This window comes from Bos indicus, chromosome 10 (assembly GCF_029378745.1).
Source record: "Bos indicus isolate NIAB-ARS_2022 breed Sahiwal x Tharparkar chromosome 10, NIAB-ARS_B.indTharparkar_mat_pri_1.0, whole genome shotgun sequence".
Taxonomy (NCBI): Eukaryota; Metazoa; Chordata; class Mammalia; order Artiodactyla; family Bovidae; genus Bos; species Bos indicus.
In genome coordinates, this window is record NC_091769.1 from 7,021,543 (window position 1) to 7,043,809 (window position 22,267).

The following is a 22,267-nucleotide window of genomic DNA, read 5'->3' on the forward strand; positions in this document are numbered from 1 at the left end:
GCGGAACTTCACGTTTTGTTAATGGTTTTAGTTGACTATTCCATGGGAGGCTCTGTGACATCTTTTGCAAGGGAAATGGCAGGAAGTGTGTTTTTTGTTGATTGTAAAATTGTTTCAGTTTTTGAGCTTCCTTTAAAAGAAGTTATATAAGTGGGAGGGGATTGAGGAAATCCTAAGAAGGCTAGAAGATCTGAAAGAACAGAGAGGTTTTCATGGGAAACGTGTTTCTGTTTTGAAGTAATGAAATTTCCAAATAGTATTTTATTTTACTATATTTTATTATATGTAATAGATATTTTATTATATGTAATAAGTAAGCTCTGAAGGCATAAACTCATCTGATGTTTCTTCAGAACCTTAAGTATCTCTACCCAATCCCATCCTCATTAAACTTCTTAAAAGCATAATCATTTTTATAGCTGTCAAAGCATCTTATTGTAACTTGGGCTCATGGATCAAATAGATAAGCATCCATGTTATATTAAATGGCAACTACTCAGTAAATCAGTGCATTTTGACCACTTTAACAGTTGATTTGGAGAACTCATATTTATTCCACAATTTTTAGTTAATACTAAGTTAAGAAAATGAAAAACAGTATTTCTGAAGTAATCTCCTAAATCTTTTAAAAATAATTTTTAAAATGTAAATAAGATATAATATGGATATAAAATATGCCACTAGAACTCTATTTGAGCTTATTTCAGTGTTAAATACTTTTAAAAAAATTTTGTTTTAGGGAAGTATCATGATATAATGGAAAGAGTATGGGCTTTAGAGAAACCTGATTTCCAGGTTTAGTTCTAACATTTACCAGTTCTATGACTTAGAGCCAATTACATAATCTTCCTCAGCTTTAGCTTCATGTATAAAATGGGGATAAGTATCCTCTCAATTAATTTGACCAGTAGGTGAGTTAACATAAGCATTTTGCATATTACATATAATATAATCAGCAAATATCATTTCTACCTTAAAAACTATAGGTAATATCACTAAGCCCTTACCGTATCCCTAGATAAATGCTTTACATGGGTATCTCTTTTAATTCCTTCCATCTTTTGAAATTGGTTTAGTCTCTCCTTCAGTTCAGTTCAGTCACTCAGTCGTGTCCGCCTCTTTGTGACTCCATGGACTGTAGCACGCCAGTCCCTCTTTACAAATAAAGTAAAAATGAGAGGGGTTGAGTTGCCCACTATCATTTAACTAGTAAGTGGCAGGGCCTGAGACCCAAACAAAGCGCTTACCCACTGTGACACACACTGGCCCTGAGCTGTAGCAAGAGGGACGAGGTACATGTTATATACTCAGACTTGGAAGTCATTCAGAAGGAAAAATGGAGGGAAGGAAACCATGAATGAGGATTTCAGCAGATGAAACTGGAAAAAAGCAGTGGTGTGCATTTGGTAGATGTAGAAGAAAAGAGTTCAGACAAGGGTGACCAATGAGAGATAGTAAAGGAAAGTGGAATGTGTGAGTCATTCAGTGGCGAGGTTTCCTTTTGGCAACTGTACACTTGCTGTAAGCACAGAAAGACAATAGATTGTTCAAGAAACTGTCAGAGGATTAACTTGTGAGTCTAAGGAGAGGTGTTTTTTTCCCTCCATTTGGCTTGCTTTCTATTTATTGTCTTCTTCCTTTTCAGTGTTTCTGGGTTAAGATATTTCAGATGCTGCTCCCTTATACTCAGTCGACTCAATTCTTAGGCACGTTTTCTGGGTTAATCTACCCTTGTTTTTATTAGTCTCCATGATTTGTTTACATATTTTTAATGTCAGGATGTTATTCTCTATTTTAAAATTGAAGTACTGGAAGAAATAGTTATTTTAAATCTGGATGATAAATTGGAATAATGTTAAAAAGTTCTAGTTATTAGATGTAGTGTCTCACTGCATGAGATCAGGCTTCTCCAAACTTTTTCTACAAATGCTATTTTCTCTTTTTAAATGAGATATATATAAATTATATGTATGTAATAAGTGTATATATATGTTGTTCAATGCTAAATCATGTCCATATATAAAAGAATAAAGTTTATACTGATAAATATAAAAGGGTATATAAGTCTCTCTTCCCTTTCTCTTTTATGAGGAATTTATTTGTATAGTTGCCATTATTTATTTTCAGGTTGCTAACCTTTAAGATTTACATTCTCAGTAACTTTCACAAATCAGTAGAGCATTGTTAGCTGTAGCCATCGTACTGTACCTTAGACCCCAAATCTTATTCATCTTTTTTTTTAACTGAAGTAGATCAGTCGGCCTATAACACTGTGTTAGTTTCAGGTGTACAACATAGTGTTTTGATTTTTGTATGTTACAAAATGATCACCATGATAAGTCTATAGTTACCATCTATCATCATATTCCCCATGTTGTACATTTCATTGTCCTGACTCATTCTGTAACTGGAAGTTTGTAGCTTTTAATCTCCCAATGAGGAAAAAATTTCATAGCAGATAAGGTCTTTCTCCTGATGGAACTCACAATTTAGAATCTAGTACGGTAAGTGCCATGATAAGAGCAAGAAAACAAATAAGGGAACGTTGAATTCTGTGGCACAGAGGACAGAGATCCAGTTGTCATTGAGGGATGTCTGAGCCAATCCTTGAAGGGTTGGTGTCAGAACTAGGAAGGGCATTGTACGCAGAGGAACAGCCTGAAGAAGACACAGAGCAGCTAGGTTATTCAGTGAGTTTTAGGCTAAACAAGGTTGGATCCTCTAGAAAGCCTCACTGTGGCTATTGGAGACAAATATGAATCAGAGTGATTGTTTATAAAAGAGGAATTGCAGTTTTTTGTTTGTTTTCTCAGGGGTTTTTTTGTTTGTTTGCTTGTTTGTTTTTGGTTTTACTTTTTCTAAAATGATTTTTAATTGGAGGATAAAGGAGTTACGGTTTTAACTTGTACCTAGGAATTAACTAGTGTCACTATAACATTAAGAAAGAAGACCTTGAAAAGAAAATTTCTGCAGAATGAAAACAAGGTAGAAGTCAAACAAGGGGGAAAGCCTCCATTATATGCCCCTGAAAGTCTCCACCTTTTATAAAACCTACTCTAGGGATTGTCACATTTCATTCAGAGCTCACCCCACTTGCTTATTTCTGGCTGCTTTTCTCTTAATTTTTTATTGCTTTGTTGTGAAGTTTTCCAGTGATCCTTTTATGAGTTAAACTTGCATTTGTTAAAGTTGGGCCGTGTGCCAGACACACCTCCATGCTCTTCATGTGATTCTGTTTCATTCAGTAGCTTTCTTCTCTCTTCTCTTCATGATTTTACTCAGTGGTCTTACTGACTTCCTTATATGTTACTAGATTAAAATGGTCACATAGCCACCCTCAGCTGCAGAGGAAGCTAGAATATTGTATATTTAGCTTTTTCAGCCTGCACAGTAGATGCCACAAAAACGAAACACTTGGGAATGGGTATGTTTGCTACATAAGCCCTTTCTCACTGCCCTATTCTGGTTATTTCTTTCATTTCTCTTTCTTCTTTCTTATCAGTCCAACTGTTTTTCTCTAAAGAAACAAAATTGTTTAAACATCAAAATTTCTCATTGTTATTCTTGAAATTTCATGAAAGAATAAATCGTAAATTAAATTTTCAATTTTGATTCAAATAGACTACCAATTATCAAATTTTAACCTTAAAATAGCAATTCTACAGAGGAAATGTTTACATCATGCCTTAAGACAATCAGTTGTACAGTACTATTCAACATAAACATCATATGCCAAAGAAATATAATCATTTATTGTACATTTCCTTTCTTAGTATTTTAAGACATTAATATTATGAGTCAGATGGAAGTTGTTTATTTTACCTAAACAGAAGCTTTTAGTTACAGTAAGTTTTCCAAATTTATAAAGCAGTAGAATTATTTGATATATAAGCAGTTGGAATGCTTTATTCATTCAGTAAATATTTATTAAGTACCTGTTATGTACTTGTGGGTATTGAAAAATGAAAGAGTTGGTAGGGAATGATATTTGAGAACAGACTGCCTATGCTCATGGAAATAAAAGCCTAATGAACAATAATCAAATATACATAGATAGGTATGGGAATGGGTAGATGAGTGGCTGGCCAGATGGATGGACAGAGACAAACAGACACCTACTAAAAATAAGATTAGTGTTGGGACTTCCCTGGCAGTCCAGCAGTTGGCAGTCGGTGCTTTCACCACCATGGGCCTGGGTTCAATCCCTGGTCAGGGAACTAAGATCCCACAAGTGGAGGTGGGGGAAAAAGGTTAGTGTTAGGATTACTGGTGTTTCGATATTCTATTCCTAAAATGTGTTAACCTTTTAAACATTGAGGTTGACAGATTTGCAGTGGAATTGGAGCAGAGCCGGGATCTGAACAGCACCATAGTGCACATTGACATGGACGCTTTCTATGCAGCTGTAGAAATGAGGGACAATCCAGAGCTGAAGGATAAACCCATTGCTGTAGGATCAATGAGTATGCTGGTAAGTAGGTAAGATTGGAGACAAAAAAGAAGTTTCATGACATATTCATATTCAAATAATCGGTTCATGAAGGGAAAAGACCTTATTAAGTTCTACGAGTTCTATCAGAATATTTTTCTAGGTGTTTTATAGGTATTCACTTACTGAATCCTTTCAACATCACTTGAGGTACACATTTTTATTTCCGTTTGACAGATAGGAAGACAAATTCAAAGAAGTGTTTTATAATGTTCCCAGTGTTATCGATTCAGTTCAATTATGTCCAACTCTTTGCGACCCCATGACCTGCAGCCCACCAGGCCTCCCTGTGCATTACCAACTCCTGGAGTTTACTCAAACTTATGTCCATTGAGTTGGTGATGCTATCCAAACACCTCATCCTCTGTCGTCCCCTTCTCTTCCCGCTCTCAATCTTTCCCATCATCAGGGGCTTTTCCAGTGAATCAGTTCTTCCCATCAGGTGGCCAGAGAGAGTACTGGAGTTTCAGCTTCAGCATCAGTCCTTCCAATGAATATTCAAGACTGATTTCCTTTAGGATGGATGTACTCTGCATATAAGTTAAATAAGCAGGGTGACAATATACAGCCTTGACGTACTCCTTTTCCTATTTGGAACCAGTCTGTTGTTCCATGTTCAGTTCTAACTGTTGCTTCCTGACCTGCATACAGATTTCTCAAGAAAATGTTATAAAGCTGGTAAATGATAGAGTAGCGTTTTATCTTTCTGTTGCAAATTATATTTTTCTTAAGTAACTGTTCTAGTTAAAGAGAATTGAAAAAGAAAAAGAAATGTTATGCTAAAGCAGAAATTTGCAAACAATGGCCTACAGGCCAAATCCAGCCTGCTGCCTTATTTTGTAAATAAAATTTTATTGAATACAGCATTGTAAATCAACTGTATGTGCGTGCTTAGTGGCTCAGTCGTGTCCGACTCTTTGTGACCATATGGACTGTGCAGCCAGCCAGACTCCTCTGTCAATGGAATTTTCCAAGTTAGAGTACTAGAGCAGGTTGCCATTTCCTACTCCAGGGGATCTTCCCAATCGAGGGATTGAACCCACATCTCTTGTGCCTCCTGCATTGGCAGGAGGATTCTTTACCACCGTGGCATCTACTCCAATAAAAATTTTAAAAAATTTTATTGGAGCACTCACACCCACTCATTTATTATTGTTTCATTAAAAGAGCCGAGTTAGTAATTGCCACAGAGACCATATGATCTGCAAAGCCTAAGGTGTTTGAACATTTACAGAATAAGTTTTACCAACGCCAGTTTTGGAGTAACATTTTTTATTTAATATAAGTACTGTAACTAAGTAGTTCTTTCCATGACTTTGCATTTCTGTTACTGTGTGGCTTTTCCTTATTGCCACCCTCACCATAGCAGGTAAAAGTGACCAGAATAGCTGTGTGTAGCCAAAAATGTGTTGGGAATTAGAAATAGCAACTGAAATAGATGAGTTTGGTTAAAAAAAAAAAACACACAAGAGAAATAAAGAAGGTTCTTCCTTGTTCTAACTCTTTTCAGTGCCTTCGATAGCTATTAACATGATTCCTGAGTTGTTGTTTTATTATGAAACTACAGTCTGTTTGTTCATTCTCTCTACTCCCACAAGTATGTAGGCAACTGACAGTCCTGCTTCTAAAATAATCTTTATAGGAAAGTATACTCCCCTTTCCTACAAATCATCAACTAATACTTGAAAAAAAGTATTCAACGTTATTAAGAATACATATCACCGTGTTTTTATGTGAAATTATGCACATGAACCCCTTTAGTACTTAGTGAACGTTCATTTGGGCTCATGCTTCTGTAATTTGAGCAGAGTACAATGGGGAGGGTTTGTTTATCCCACTTGGGGTCGGCTAGGACTTTACCTGGAGCTGAAGGATCCCAAATGGCTTCACTAACGTCCCTCCAGCTATGAGCTTTCCCCTCCACATGGTGCTTTCTCCTCCACATGGTCTTAAATCCTGTTAATAAGATCTCTGTAATCTAACACGAGATCTTCACATAGTTGCTGGACCCCACAAAAGCAAAGGCAGAAGCTGCAGACTTCTTTATGCCTAGGTTTCAGGACTCATATAATGTCACCAAATGACATTCCTTTGGTCAAAGCAAGTCACAACACTAGTCTCTTGGTAAGAGGAACTAGAACCCACCTTTTGACAGGAGGAACTGTGAAAGATTGTGACTGTGATTTACAATCCCCCACAAACCTAAAAGTTAAAAGACGTCATATATAAAATTGTTTTTCTACTCTACTGTAGATCTAGCTTTTTTAAATATCAATCCCAATAGATTTCTTCATATTAACATTTAAAGCATTGGTTTGTCATCCAAGTGCTGTCTGCATTTTCTGTTCCAGAATGTTGACCAAGGATTAGCATAGTTTTGATTACTATCAAGATTCTTTAAATGCCACTTGAAAACTATAAATGGCAAATATATTATCATTTCTGAAATACCCTTTCATTTGGTAGATTTTGTTTTACATTCTTTGAATTTTCAGGGATTCCAGGGATTCCATTTGTGATTAATTTTTTCTAAATGGTACTGTGGCCTACCACATTAGCCTAGATTGTTGCCAGGTATTTTCATCAACAGGATTTAATAATTAATGTTTTCCTGTTTACTCTCATAATTGTTAAGTGCCATCTCCTAGTTAAAATGTGTTCACCAAAAAAGGTATTCCAGCCTTAAGAAATGCAGCTTAATTTTAAAAGTTCTTTTGTGCTTTAATCATTTCATGTTTGAGACTTCATTTAACTGACCATATATTACACCATATATTTCTTTTTTTTGTAGATGAAAAATTTCCCAAATCCCAAATAGAGCAAATTCTAAATCCATACTATTATACTATACTATTACTTTATATACTTTTACTTTCTGTAACTGCTATACTGTTTGTACTATATAGCTTTATACTACTGTAACTTTTAAGTAACATCTCCCTCTATCATCTAAACTTTTATATGTACTGTATTACAGATATTCATTAAAGCCAATGAAGTTTAGTTACTTGAAATGTAAAAGAACCTTTTTAATAGCACAGTCTTGCTTTTTACCTCATGTCACATTATAAATATGAGAAAACAGTGGGAGAGGGTCGTGGTACTATACCATGATACGACAAAGTCAAAAGCTTGATTTGAGACAGTGGCCTATAAAAGAAATGTCTTTGAATTGAAAATGCACATCAGTAATGTGTTTCTTTTGAAAGCATCGATCAATATGTCAATTTTGGTTTGAATGTTTTTTCCTATGTGGTCCACTTTCTTTCAGTCTACTTCAAATTACCACGCAAGGAGATTCGGTGTTCGTGCAGCCATGCCAGGATTTATTGCTAAAAGACTCTGCCCACAGCTTATTATAGTGCCCCCAAACTTTGACAAATACCAAGCTGTGAGTAGAGAGGTAAGTCTGCTATCTCACTCCTACTTATAGCCTCTTGTTGATTTCGCGTCATATAGAGAGACAGGTCCAAATACCATAGCACATCAGAATCTATCCTTAGCTTATCCCTGTAAGTCTCCTTTCTACCACTTCCTCAGCTTATGTATTGAATATTGAGCTGCATATATGTCCAGACTATACCCTTATATTTCCCAGTTTTTGTTTTTTGGTTTTTTTTTTTTTTGCTTTTCCATGTGTTTTCTCATCTGCATAGAAAATTCTTATCTCCCCAGAAAACCCTGAATTACCTTAATTATAACCTAAATTAACTTTAGCTATTTTTCTGTTAATGTCCAATGTACATTTTCTTCTAGAATCACCTTATATTTATAATCTACAGACTTAATCCCATAACATTAATTCCAAGCTCTTTTCTTTTTTTTTTTTTTTTTTTAAATTTTTTATTCCTTTATTTCTCATGTGTTCCCCATCCTGAACCCTCCTCCCTCCTCCCTCCCCTCTGGGTCGTCCCAGTGTACCAGCCCCAAGCTCTTTTCTAAGTAAAATTTTTATCAATGTTTTTTAACAAAATTAACTTATTTTGATTAGCTGCTCTCCTGGCCCCATAATCTAGTGAAGGTGCTTATGAGCATTTAATATCCCGAAAACCATAATCAAAGAAAAAGGGGAATAGTCTATTGCTTTGAAGAGGATCTCCGAAAAATAGAGATTTGGTTATTCACGAAAGTTGCCTAAAGTGTGATATATGAAAAACTGTCCTTTCCTCTAGTTTTGGTAATAGCTGGACCATCATGCCAGTGCTAAAACTTAAGTCAGAAATTGAAATTTTAGTGTATGATGTCAAAATATGTTTAGACTACTGTGGCAAAACGCACCGTGTTAAAGACTGCTGTCTGAATCGAAACACTTAAAAACTCCAGCCTCACACTTACTACCATTTGGTCATGTAAACTGTCTTTAGAGTCACTCTTCTTATTTGTGCTCCACCTCATTTCTCCTGGAAATGAAAGCTCCCCCAGATTAAAATGATATTCCACCCCAATTTTTTTTTTAAGTTTTTAACAATTCTTTCAAAAACCAGTCTGTGGAAACAAGTGCTTTGGTGCCTGCATCTGCAAAGCTGGTAGGGAAGGGGAGGCATTCACATGGGTTACCGTGTATCTGTTGTTGTTGAGTCCTGTCTGACACTTTTGCAACCCCATAGACTGTAGCCCGCCGGGCTTATCTGCCCATAGGATGTCCTGGGCAAGAATACTGGAGTGGGTTACCATTTCTTTCTCCAGGAAATCTTTCTGACCCAGGGATCAAACCTACATCTCCTGCATTAGCAGGAGGATTCTTACCACTGAGCCACCTAGGCTTTTAATACTAATAAGTTTGAAAATCCTTCAAAGACTTTTAAGTTCTGCTTTAAGTCAGTAAAACTTCTGGCAGCATAACAATGAGAACCAAATTGTTTGAGTTCCCTTTAGTCATTTACATAAGTTAGAGAAATCTGTCTTCAAATTTGAACAGAATCTAACTAGTTTATTTGCAGATGACAAGTGGGTTCTTATCTGTAAATGAACTACAGTACAGATTCACTGACAGCAAATGCGTTCATATTTATGGCTTGTTTAAAAGTTTAAGAAAAAGCCATTTTTGTTTTCTCCAAAAGAATGAAGTTGCTGTAACTGTTCTCCAAGCCTTGGTACTTCGTTTTTACTGGAGCCTGTCTATTTTTGTTCTTGAAGAAGTATCTTATGTAAAGGAAGTTAGTGAGTACTCATTGTCTCCAGAGGACACTTCTCATTCAGAATCATCTTAGTTGGCTGCCAACGACTGACTTTCCAGTTCCATTTTCATGAGAAAGATTCCATCTGAGCACATTGTAAAAATGATTTCTTCTATAAGAACAAAGCTAATTAAGGTGCTTTCTGAGTAGAGCTTGGCCAAGTTTTTTGTCACATTTTCTAAAATTACCTTTGATTCAGCTGTTCATAGTTATATTAAGCCAAAAAGCTTTCTTTTTATAAAACATCTAAAAAGATTTTCTCATGATACCACAGACAGCTTTAAAACACTAGATGAAACATTACATATTTCAGCAAATATGTTTTTCTAATATATATGTTATTTTGGCAACCATTTCCTTTAATTTCAGCTAATACTTCAGTGGTTAAAAAACTTCATAGTTTCATATAATAAAATTATCTTCTATAAAAGGCATTTCTGGAATCATACAGAGATTCTGATGTCTTTACATATTTCTTTTATTCCAAGATGCAACTCCAGACTTTTCCCCATCATTTAATATAGTCATAGTACAGTTTTTGTCATCTTTTCCATTCTGAATCCTGGCAGCTGTTTTGTTTTCTGAATGGATACATGCATTATTGAGTGGAGTTTTATAGATATAATTAATTGAAGTAGAACCACTTTCTAAAGCAACATAGTACCTTCATGTAAGATTATTCCTTTTTAAAATGAACAAAAAAGGTCAGAAAAGGAGAACAAGATCCTATTGTTCCCACTTCAGCTAAAAATTATGTTGCTTAACTTTTTCTCTGCCTATCGGAATGATGTTAAACATGTTCCTTTTGAAGGTTAAGGAAATCCTTACTGATTATGACCCCAATTTTATGGCCATGAGTCTTGATGAAGCCTACCTGAATATAACAAAGCATTTAGAGGAAAGAAAAAATTGGCCTGAGGACAAAAGGAAGTATTTCATCACAGCAGGGAACTCTCTAGAAAACGGTAAGCAATTTATTAGAATGATCAGACTTTAAAAAAAAATTATTTGGATTAACCAGTTAGCAGGCATAGATGTAGGACTAGATATATCTTTATTATGAAAAAGTATTAAAAATGAAAATCAGAAACTTAAATATACCAGTGGGATTTCTGAGATAAATGTCACTTTTAAACCGAATGAAATTCTTAAATCTCTAGACTTTGAGTGTGCAGAGTCCCTACCCAAAGTAATTTCATAGCAGCTTTTTCCTAAGATCTAACCTAACTGAGGATTGGATTGCATTGAATCTGAGGAGGTTCTCTGTTTAAGGTAGCCTTTGGTTGTAGCTGTTAATAATAGAAAATAGACTTTTAAAAAAAATTAGTCTCAAACATACTAAAACATTGAATGGGATTTTTTTCCCCTTTATTTGATAGATTTTCCATAATCTGGTTACTGTGATTACTGTTTTTAACCTTGCCAAAATTAGTAATTCTCCAATTCCCTTCTTTGCCTTAGACCTTATTTTGACTCTTTTTCTATATAATGAAACAGAAGTTTTATGACCCTAAGGGTTTTTTCAAATGGGACCCTTATCATCTATCCAAAACAATGCCAAAAAACATGCAGATAGTACATGTACTCTGTCAACTCTCTGTTTGAGGTGGGATTACTTCAGATGCTAGCGCTGCCCTGGACCCCTGGGCAAAGTTCACCTGGATGAAAAGGTAGAAATAGAGGGTTTGCCTGAAACCCACAGCCACGTTTCATGTGCACAACTCATTAACTGCTTCAGAGGGGACAGGCTACCATGGTTTGGGGCTCACATCTTAGGAGCAAATTTAATATGGACATCAAATCATAATTTTATCACCTTGCTTAGAGCTCTAAGGTCTCTCTCTTTAAGGGAAACATTAAACAATATAAGCAGTAAACAGTTTCTGGATGTAGAGTCTTGAAGCAAAAGGTGTTTTGCTCTTAGTAGAACTTGTTTGGGGAAGTGACACACAAAGCCTGAGATTGCTTAAAATCTTACTCTATTCCTTAACTTTTCACAAGAGAAAGGAGGGGAACCATTAAATATCAATAGTTACATTGAATCACTCCCTGAGGGTCTCCTATATTCTTGGTGTGGCATGCTCAGTCGTGTCCGACTCTTTGCAACCCCATGGGCCTGCCAGGCTCCTCTGTCCATGGGATTTTCCAGACAGGAATACTGGGCTGAGTTGCTGTTTCCTACTCCAGGGGACCTTCCGACCCAAGGATCAAACTTGCGTCTCTTGCGTCTCCTGCATTGGCAGGCTGATTCTTTACCACTGTGCACCTGAGAAGCCACCATAACAATTACTTTCACAATAAGTTATAAAAAAGTATATCGGGGCTAAGATAAGTGTTTTTATTCCCTACTAATGTTCTTTTCATTTACTGTACATCCAAACTCATTATGAGGATGTGGATTTTTAATATCTGTCATTCTTAATATGTATCTATGTACTTTCCTCTTCATGTATTTCATATTCTTAAGCAATTTAAATAGTTTAGCTTTTTTTTTCATATCTAAGTCCCTGTGGACTGGCCTTTCAGGCGTGTCTGATTTCACATTATGCCAAGAGAAGCTTTCAACAGTGAACTGGAGTCATGGCAGGTGGTTGACATAGCTTCCTCTAAAGTCCAAGGCATTTGTCTGTTGTTTGCCCCTTTTCTAAAAGGTGCAGTTTTGGAAAAGTATTGTTAACTACCATGTCTAGATAGAAATAAAATAATGATAATAATTTTATGTTTATTCTCTCTCATAAATCTGGATGGTGCTAGCCAATATAAAAAACTAAAATACTGTACCGAATACTTTTTAGCACCTGCCATCCAGATGGGATCTTTAGTATTTCAGATTATCAGAAACCTTAATTTTGCACTTTGATCACCTCAGATCAAAGGGGCTTATAAAGATATTTCTTTCAGCAAGCAAATGAGAAACCACTAGTGGTTGGTTGCAGAGCCAGGCCTCACAGAGAAGTAGACACCATTGAGCAGTGACTGAACGATGAACCTGGACGGCAGGCTTTGCTTTCTGTCATAGTGTTCCATAGTCAGCGCCTCCCCTGAGGATGCTGTGACAGAAGCTGGCGGTATAGAACATGGCAGAAGAGGTTGCAGAAGCGGGCTGTGAACGTTTCTTCCCAGACCTGCAGGTTTGCCATAGCTCTTTACCTTGACTGCTACATGTCTAGGTGGGGAAAGTGTCCAGGTAGATGCCATTTCAACTGTGCCACAGTCTTAATCCCCTGTGAATTGCTCTGTATTTCAAAACCAGATAATGGAAAATGAACTGAAGTACATAAATAACAGCTAATTTATAATTTGAAAATAAGGCTTATTTTGTAGTGGCCTGGGAATTCAGATTTGGAAAATATCTCTGACTTAATTCATATTACATATTTAAAAATTTGATACTAATCAGGGGTCTGTCATATTATTTGTGTTATCTGTAAACTCTTTCTAAAAAACCAACTTCATTTTTTAAGTATAATGCATTTGTTTGTGTCTTGAAACTAAAAATTTAATCTTTGCTTCTGTATGTACCTTAATTTGGAAAATGTTTATGTGTAACAAAATTATGAGCTGGAGGGAGTTCCTGGGTGGTCTCGTGGTTAGGATTCAGTGCTTTGGCCGCTGTGCCCCAGGTTCAATCCCTGATCTGGGAACTGAGATCCCACAAGCCACGTGGGGCCGCTAAAAATAAAAAAGAATTATGGAATGTATCAGAAAGCTCTGTTGTTAATCTTGTTTTTATAAATTTTACACTTAAACCGATTTCTTCTCCATTAAGCCCAGAAGGTAAAGTTCATGGATTTGTTCGTGAGGACATTTTTAGTATTGGTATAGATTTAAATGTATTTCACAGTTTAAATTCATTAAAAACGCAATAAAAAAAGAAAAAAAAAAAAGAGGTAATAACCAGATTAGTATTTTTGATTTACTTTTTAATAATATTAGTCTACAGCCCTTTGGTAATAAAGGCTTCTCACCCTTAAACTTGGATCATTGTTAATCTGATTAGACCTTAAGAATTTATATATTTAACAAAATATAACTTCCAAAAATAATTTCTATTTATTTCAAATGTGCTGTTAGTAAGAGTGATACTTTATTAAAAAAAAAAAAAAAAGTCAAAATTAAAATCAGCATCTGAAAGAATAAAATTCAGATTATTTTAACACTTGGAAAGTTCTTCCATGAATGAAGAAAATGATAAGGGTTTTTTTCTCCCCTAAAAATAAAATCTATCTTTCAGGCATAATTACTCTAGATTGCCTAATGCCTTTTCCTTATTCTTAAATTCTAACTTAAGGTTCTTTTTTCTCCTAGAGATGAGCAAAGGGAAAAAAACTTTTTTTTTTTTTTTAAAGAAAAAAGTACTGTGAATCTAATTCCAACTCTAGTTTTCAACTAATTTTCTTCAAAAATTAGTGAATTTTACGTAAGGTATTTCTTTTTAAATTGTTTACAATGGAAATGGGTGACATTCTTTTTAAGAAAAGCTTAGAATCAGTGTTTTCTTTGTTGAACAGTTAAAAATATAAATGATAATATTTCTGACCTTGGTTCTTAGAAACAAAACTAAATGAGATTTGTTTTGTCTTTAAAAAGATTGACAGAAACATAATTTATAAAGTATGTATTTCTTAGGATGAAGATGAATTACTGTTCCTGTTTACGATTTAGATAAACCAGGAAAGGAAGTTAATGAACTGAGTGAGCATGAAGGATCCATCTCTCCACTCCTTTTTGAAGATAGTCCTCCTGATTTGCAGTCCCCAGGAAATCCTTCCCAAGTGAACTTTGAAGAGCCAAATAATCCTCAAATACACCAAAACTCAATTGTTTTTGGAACATCAGCGGAGGAAGTGGTAAAGGAAATTCGTTTCAGAATCGAGCAGAAAACAACACTCACAGCCAGTGCAGGTACTTAAAAGGATATTGGTGGTTCTAAAAACTTTCAGACTAGCTAATTCAAATGTAATATTAGTAGTTTCTCATTATAAAGTGTATAGTTAACAAATTTTACTTGGCCATTTTTTAATTAACTTCTGATAGTTTACCTATTTAGAATGCTGTGAACTATAGATAAATGGGAATTAAGCAGAAACATCCATGTGTCCAAAGCAAAAACTTACCATAAAGCTCGTGTAGCTATCTTTTTCGAAACATAAAATATATTTTAATTGGTTTTGGACATAATACTTTATCAGTTTTCCCTTTGAAGACTTAACAGTACAAAAAAAGGGCCCAGCTGACCATACAAGGTATGGACAAGACAGAAAAAAACACCAGCAAGCTGCATAGCAATCTAGGATCATCTGGTAAAGGGAAAAAGAGCTTTCCATATGTCAGTCACTCATGAGGATAGCTCTGAGTCTTAGTGCAGAAACAGATATTCATGAAGACCCTAGATTATTTTAACAAAGCCATATTATAATTGGGTTAGTCTTTTCTTCCTATGGCAAAGCATGAGAATAAGTAATAAATTGTAGAACGATGTGTATAAAAATTGAAATAAACTATTTATTATATTTGAATATACCTATTTCTAATTATCTTAATTATTAAGACACCTAGAAATTATAAAACACCTCTCTGAAAAGTGGTGGTAATTTGCTTTGTGTGCATATAAAGTATGCACACATTTCATTATCATTGTTTCAAATATACTAGAAACCAGAATCTTTGATTTTTTTTTCTTTATTTGGGTAATCTATACAAAAGATCTTTTCAAAGAGAAAGCTTTCATCCTAAATTATATTATCAATCTTTTCTATAAGACAGACTGTATTCCTACTAAATATAGTAGGAAACTAATATTATCACTTAAACTCAAAAATTAAACTTTAAGATACCATGGAGATTTAAATATTCCTCATTTCTGCTGCCACAGTAACTAATACAGTTTCCTTTCCTGAAACCATAGCAAGCCTTGGGGAGATAGAGAGTAATCAAATGCTATTTTTAAAGTAGCATTCCACATAATTTCAGATTTTTGTTTTTAATTTTTTTATGTATTGTTATCACATGTTTTAAAATTATACACATCATGTTCTTTGAGTCATTGGAGTGTTCTTCTTTAAAGGCATTGCACCCAATACGATGTTAGCAAAAGTATGCAGTGATAAGAATAAACCAAACGGACAATACCAAATTCTACCTAACAGGCAAGCTGTAATGGACTTCATTAAGGACTTACCCATTAGAAAGGTGAGATTTTATATGAAATGTATCCTCTATATATACCCTCTGATTTCTGAAGAAATAGTTAAAGAGGATTAAGAAGTAGAAACTTGGAGTTATTAAAAAAAAAAAAAAGTCGTGTAATGAACAGCCTAGAGTCTATAGTCAATAATATTATAATTTCTATGGGGACAGACGGTTACTAGACTTACTGTGGTGATTGACTTGTAATGTATATAAATGTTGAATCACTGTGTTGTACACCTGAAACTAATGGTGTATGTCAACTATAACTTTGATTTTAAAAAATGAAAAGAGAATAAAAAGTCATTTATCCTACCATTCCCTGAGTTTGCTGCTGCTGCTAAGTCGCTTCAGTCGTGGCTGACTCTGTGCAACCCCATAGACGGCAGTCCACCAGGCTTCCCCGTCCCTGGGATTCTCCAGGCAAGAACACTGGAGTGGGTTGCCATTTCCTTCTCCAATGCGTGAAAGTGAAAAGGGAAAGTGAAGTCGCTCAGTCGTGTCTGACTCTTAGCGACCCCATGGACTGCAGCCTACCAGGCTTCTCCACCATGGGATTTTCCAGGCAAGAGTACTGGAGTGGGGTGCCATTGCCTTCTCCATGCCTGAATTTATATGACCACAAAACTCTTTTATAAATGCTTTTTAAAAACTCTATGGAATTTAAAGTTTTAAATTCCCATGTAACACTAGTTTAGGAAATACGGCCACAAATTATTTAAGCCATTTTCTTGCATGACTTTTGAAACGAGGACATTATTTATACCTTTTATGAGTTATAAAAGGTATGATGAGATTATAATATCAGTTCTTACCTTAATTTTAAAATGTATTAATGATAAATGTTGATTCTCTTCTAGGTTTCTGGAATAGGAAAAGTTACAGAGAAAATGTTAAAGGCCCTTGGAATTATTACTTGTACAGAACTGTACCAACAGAGGGCATTACTTTCTCTCCTTTTCTCTGAAACATCTTGGCATCATTTTCTTCATATTTCCCTGGGTCTAGGTTCAACACACCTGGCAAGGTATCTGCACCTATAATATAATCATTCTGCTTTTTCTTTATTGTCTGCTGAAATAACAGTTTTCACCATTGAGATAGAGGCTAGAAGGAGAACGTGTTTGAAATTCTTTTAGGCTAGCTCAGCTCAGAATGTAATTTTTGAATTAGAGTCAAAAGATTGGATATGAGAGAAAAAGAAATGAGGAATAAAGAATCCCTCCTAGGTTGTTGGCTCTAGCAACTGGATAGATGGGTAAGAGGAATGATGGGTGCTTTCTTTTCTGAACCTGCTTTGTTCTTTGTTTAGAACATAAGAATACTGGTGGTCGGATTGTTGAGGAAGGAAAGATGGCTTATGCTCCAGTACTCACTCTTTAAGCAAGTAGATGTAATGATTCTTTGAAAAGCTTCATGAACTTCCTGCATTTCTCCTCTTCTACTGAGTACATTGTGTTAGGCACCGTTCTAGGCACTGGGGATAATAGCAGTAAACAAGATGAAATACTGCCTTCATAAAGTGTGCAGAGTAGTGTGGGAAAAAGAAAGTCACCAAGTGAAGAAAGGAAGGCAGAGTAGGGGCATAGAAATTGACTTGGGAGGGTAAGAGGTGGTGCTGGCTGTACTCCTCCAGTGGCGGAGGTCTGAGGGGCCAGCCAGGCAAAGACCTCGGAGAAGAGGAAACAACTAGAGGAGAAGCCCTGTGTTTTCTCCCTGCTGCTCTTTCCTCCTGGTCTTAAAAAGAAGAATCCCAGAGCTAAAAGGGTACACTGTTTAGGGTGGGTGAAAAGAAGGCACTAAACAAGAATGAGAATTAACACTAAACTAAACTAAAAGACCCTGAGGGCAGGAGGAGAAGGGGACGACAGAGGATGAGATGGCTGGATGGCATCACCGACTCAATGGACATGAGTTTGGGTGAACTCCGGGAGTTGGTGATGGACAGGGAGGCCTGGCGTGCTGCAGTCCATGGGATCACAAAGAGTCGGACACGACGGAGTGACTGAACTGAAACTAAAAGATTACTGAGGAGGTGTATAAAATGTTTGATTAATCAGTTAAATCTGTTAAATCTTACAGAGATTGCAAGGCCTATGCTGTTGCTTTTCTCATCTTTCTGTGCTCCTCATTCTTTGGAATCCAGGTAGCTGACTTTGATGCTGAGTGGATGTAATGAAAGATAAGAGAAGGACATCACAGTACTATAAATAACCCAGTATTTGAAGATTTTGGAAAATAAAACTGTCTTCTTTATTCCAAAAATTACCTTCTTTTTATTTCCATAGTGCTTGAAAACAATATAGCTTTTAATATAACATAGCAGATATTAACCAGTGGTAGAGACGGGGGAGCCTGGTGGGCTGCCGTCTATGGGGTCGCACAGAGTTGGACACGACTGAAGCGACTCAGCAGCAGCAGCAGCAGCAGCAGAGATGTAGATAATGCTTTTAAGTGAAACTCATGGGTAATTTTTAATAATATAAAATAGCAAACCTACTTTCCTTTCTATCTACATTCTCTGTTTCCCTAATTTGCTTTATTTTTTTAATCTCTTGTGCTTCCTACTTTCTAATCTGTTCTCTATTTTTGTGTTTGTCTGCCTCCACCAAGGTAGAAGTTTCTTAAAGGCAGTCACTTGGTCTGTTTTCTTCATTATTGTATCTCCAAGGCCTAGGACAGTATTCGATTCGTAATTGGTTCATGAAATACTTGGAAAATGAATAATCTATGTGTCATTTCAGCTTTTTGCTTCTAACTAGTCCTGGCAGAGCAGCTAGAATGCAACCTAACTAGAAGGTTCAGATTCCCAGTCATCACCCTATTGCCATAGACCACATTTTGACTGAGCTTCTACAGAGTAGTATAAGTAATAGACAGGCTAGTATTGATGTGTCCTAGGCCAGAAACTAGAAAATAAAACTGTTCAAAATTCAGTTATATCTTATAACTGAAAGCCATTATGCTACCACATTCTGTTCATTTTATCAGTTGTGAGTTTCGATATTCAGGTTTTTAATAGAAACAATTTATAATATCCTGTTTGCAGATGTGTTCTTTGATAGATATAGACTTGATCCGTCACGCATGTAATTCTATTAGCTTATCTATCTACATTCTTTGGTGATAGTTTTTAGATTAAAAAATTCACTGTATTTAATGATGTATAACTTTTAATCCAAAATATTATTGAGATTTCTAAAGGGTAGCTGATCTTAAATCATTTTGGTTGACTAAAAGTAACTCAGTGTTGTTTGGAAAGCAAATAAAAGTCTTTTTATTTTTTTCATTTCAAGGGATGGAGAGAGGAAAAGCATGAGTGTTGAGAGGTAATGTTTTATTACTAATTATTCATAATTTGTATAATTTTAAACTAATTTTTAATAAAATATCACTGAAATTTTAAAAATCTATTTGTAAACCAGATAACAATTTTCAGCAGTTGACACCCCTAAAGTAAATATTCTAGTACAGTGCTTTATTATCTTTGCTTGCTATGCTGTCAATGGGGGAAAAAAAAATTTAACTGCAGTTTTTTTTTAATGTTAGTTTTGTTCCTATTCAATGAAAACCAAGAATTTTAGGATTCCAAATCTAAATTTCTAGGTTTGTTTATAAGAAAAATAATACTCGGTAGTTAATTTAAGATATGATAATGGAAGTTCTTCCTGAAGTTCTTCAAATACTGGTAAATGACTGAAGGCACCAAATATTAAGATCCTGATGAACGAGAGCTTAGAGGTGATCTCATTCAGTGGTTTACAATCCTGTTTAGAAGTCAGATGAAATCTTGATGGAACCTTATTGTCTTGGGATATATGTCATTGTCTGAGAAGTCTCTCACTGACCTCCTAAAGTTCCACTAAGACATGTAAGAACCTCAGACCAAGACATCTCTGGTGGCCCAGTGGTTAGGGGTCTGCCTGCCAGTGCAGGGGACACGGGTTCCATCCTTTGCTGGGGGAGCTAATATCCCCCATGCCACAGAGCAGCTAAGCCCATGCACTACAACTACTGAAGCCTGAGTGCCCAGAGCCTGTGCCCTACAGCAAGAGAAGCCACCGCAGTGAGAAGCCCTCACCCCACAACTGGAGCGAAGCCCCCACTTGCTGCAACGAGATAAAGCCTGCACACAGCGACAGCACGGCAAAAAAAAAAACCTTGGACCTACTGTAAGGCTGTGTTCATTTTGCACATATATTATTTGTGATCAGAAAAACTGAATAACTTTTCTAAAACAACGCACTCCGTGAATGACTTGATAAAAATTGCTGTTTCAGGCTGTGATTTACATAAGAGCAATCAAAGGAAAGGGCTCTCCTGGTGGCTCAGTGGTAAAGAATCATCCTGCATTGCAGGACGTAAGAGATACAAGTTCAATCCTTGAGTCGGGAAGATTCCCTGGAAGAAGGCATGGCAACCCACTCCAGCATTCTTGCCTGGAGAATCCTATGGACAAAGGAGCTGGCAGGCTGCAGTCCATTGGGTCACTAAGGGACAGACAGAAGCCACTTAGTACATGTGCACGCACACACGCAGCCAAAGGAAAAGAGGGGAAAGCATTCAAATGTGAGAGAGCATTGTCCTATTTCCTATTTAATGATTTTTCCTCCTGTTTTGTCTTCTATTTTGTTATTGAGAACATTGCTTGCTGTACAAGAATATTAACTAATATTACTATTTCTTAAGAAAGGGGCAGCAAACCAATAGGAAAAAATGAACAGAGATCCAATTAGTTAATGGAAGAGAAGGTACAAATGGCTTTACAAACATGTGAAAATAATCCCAGTCTCTTATTTAAGAAGTACAGATTAAAAATGATCTGAGATAGCATTTTTCATTAATCAAGTTGGCAAAGATACACACTCCACTGGCAAAACTATGTGAGTGAAAAAGGTATTAAACTCTAAAGGAGAGTGTGCTAGTTTCTGATTAGTGGTTATGAAGGTCAGAAGTCCTAAAATTAAAGTGTCAGCAGGGTTGCATTCCCTCTAGACGCTCCAGAGCAGAATCCATTTCCTTACTAAAAGCTTCCAGAGGCCACTTGCATTCTTTGGCTCACGGCACTGTTCTCCATCTTCAGATCCCGCATTTTGTCTTTCTTTGACTCTTACCCTCCTGCCTCATAAGGAACCTAGGGATTACACTGAACCTACCTAGATAATCGAGGATCATTACCCCCATTTTAATTTGTGTAAAATCCCTTTCACCATGTAAAGTACTAGATTCTGAGAGATTAGGATTTAGACATCTTTGGGGACCATTATTTTGCCTACCACAGGGAGCAAGTGATTTTGTCTGTCAAGATATAGATACTCATGTACTTTGATCCCACTATTCTTTTTATCTAGAGATTCATTCCACAGGTGTCATCACATGTCATTTTACATGTATACGAAGTTGTGAATTGCATTTTTTTTATAATAGCAAAACGTTGGAAATAACCTAAGTTTCTACAAATAGAGGATTGGTTAAATGATCTTACATATTTAAATTAGGATATCATGCTGCCATATAAAGGGCTTCCCTCGTAGCTCAGCTGGTAAAGAATCTACCTGCAATGCAGGAGACCCTGGTTCAATTCCTGGGTCGGGAAGATCCCCTGGAGAAGGGATAGGCTACCCACTCCAGTATTCTTGGGCTTCCCTGATGGCTCAGCTGGTAAAGAATCTGCCTGCAATACAGGAAACCTGGGTTCGATCCTAGGGTCAGGAAGATCCCCTGGAGAAGGGCATGGCAACCCACTCCAGTATTCGCCTGGAGAATCCCATGGACAGAGGAGCCTGGTGGGCTGCAGTCCATGGGTTCACAAAGAGTTGGACACGACTGAGCAACTAAGCACAGCACAGCACAACTACCATATAAAAATGAGGAAATTATTTACTTACAGGGAACTCACCAGGATGAATGAGAAAAGTAAAATGGTAAACAATGTCTGATGTTTTACTGTTTATATAGGGGAAGTGTTTGCTCGTTTATAAAAGTATGCTGCTGTGGCTACTGCTGCTAAGTCGCTTCAGTTGTGTCCGACTCTGTGCGACCCCATAGACTGAAGCCCACCAGGCTCCCCCGTCCCTGGGATTCTCCAGGCAAGAACACTGGAGTGGGGTGCCATTTCCTTCTCCAATGCAGGAAAGTGAAAAGTGAAAGTGAAGTCGCTCAGTCATGCCCGGCTCTTAGCAACCCCATGGACTGCAGCCTACTAGGCTCCTCTGTCCATGGGATTTTCCAGGCAAGAGTACTGGAGTGGGGTGCCATTGCCTTCTCTGTTATAAAAGTATAACATACTTTTTATATGCACACAGTATTCTGATGAATAAACAATAAATAGGAAGCTGGCAGTGTTGGTTGCCACTGGGAAGGAGAACTGAGTTGCTGTGGGCAACTGGGTGAGAAGGGGCACTTTTCACTG

At 36.4% G+C, this 22,267-nt stretch overlaps 1 protein-coding gene across 4 annotated transcripts in view; it reads left to right on the forward strand.

The window, feature by feature from the left end:
• Positions 1-22,267, forward strand: part of POLK (DNA polymerase kappa) — an 80,717-nt gene that overhangs the window by 51,410 nt on the left and 7,040 nt on the right. For all 4 annotated transcript variants that reach the window (XM_019968062.2, XM_070796851.1, XM_019968063.2 and 1 more), the window contains 7 exons: positions 4,319-4,471; positions 7,761-7,892; positions 10,478-10,631; positions 14,332-14,571; positions 15,734-15,858; positions 16,716-16,882; positions 19,152-19,184. In XM_019968062.2, the coding sequence (XP_019823621.2) occupies positions 4,319-4,471; positions 7,761-7,892; positions 10,478-10,631; positions 14,332-14,571; positions 15,734-15,858; positions 16,716-16,882; positions 19,152-19,184 (1,004 nt within the window). The remainder of the gene's footprint in view (positions 1-4,318; positions 4,472-7,760; positions 7,893-10,477; positions 10,632-14,331; positions 14,572-15,733; positions 15,859-16,715; positions 16,883-19,151; positions 19,185-22,267) is intronic.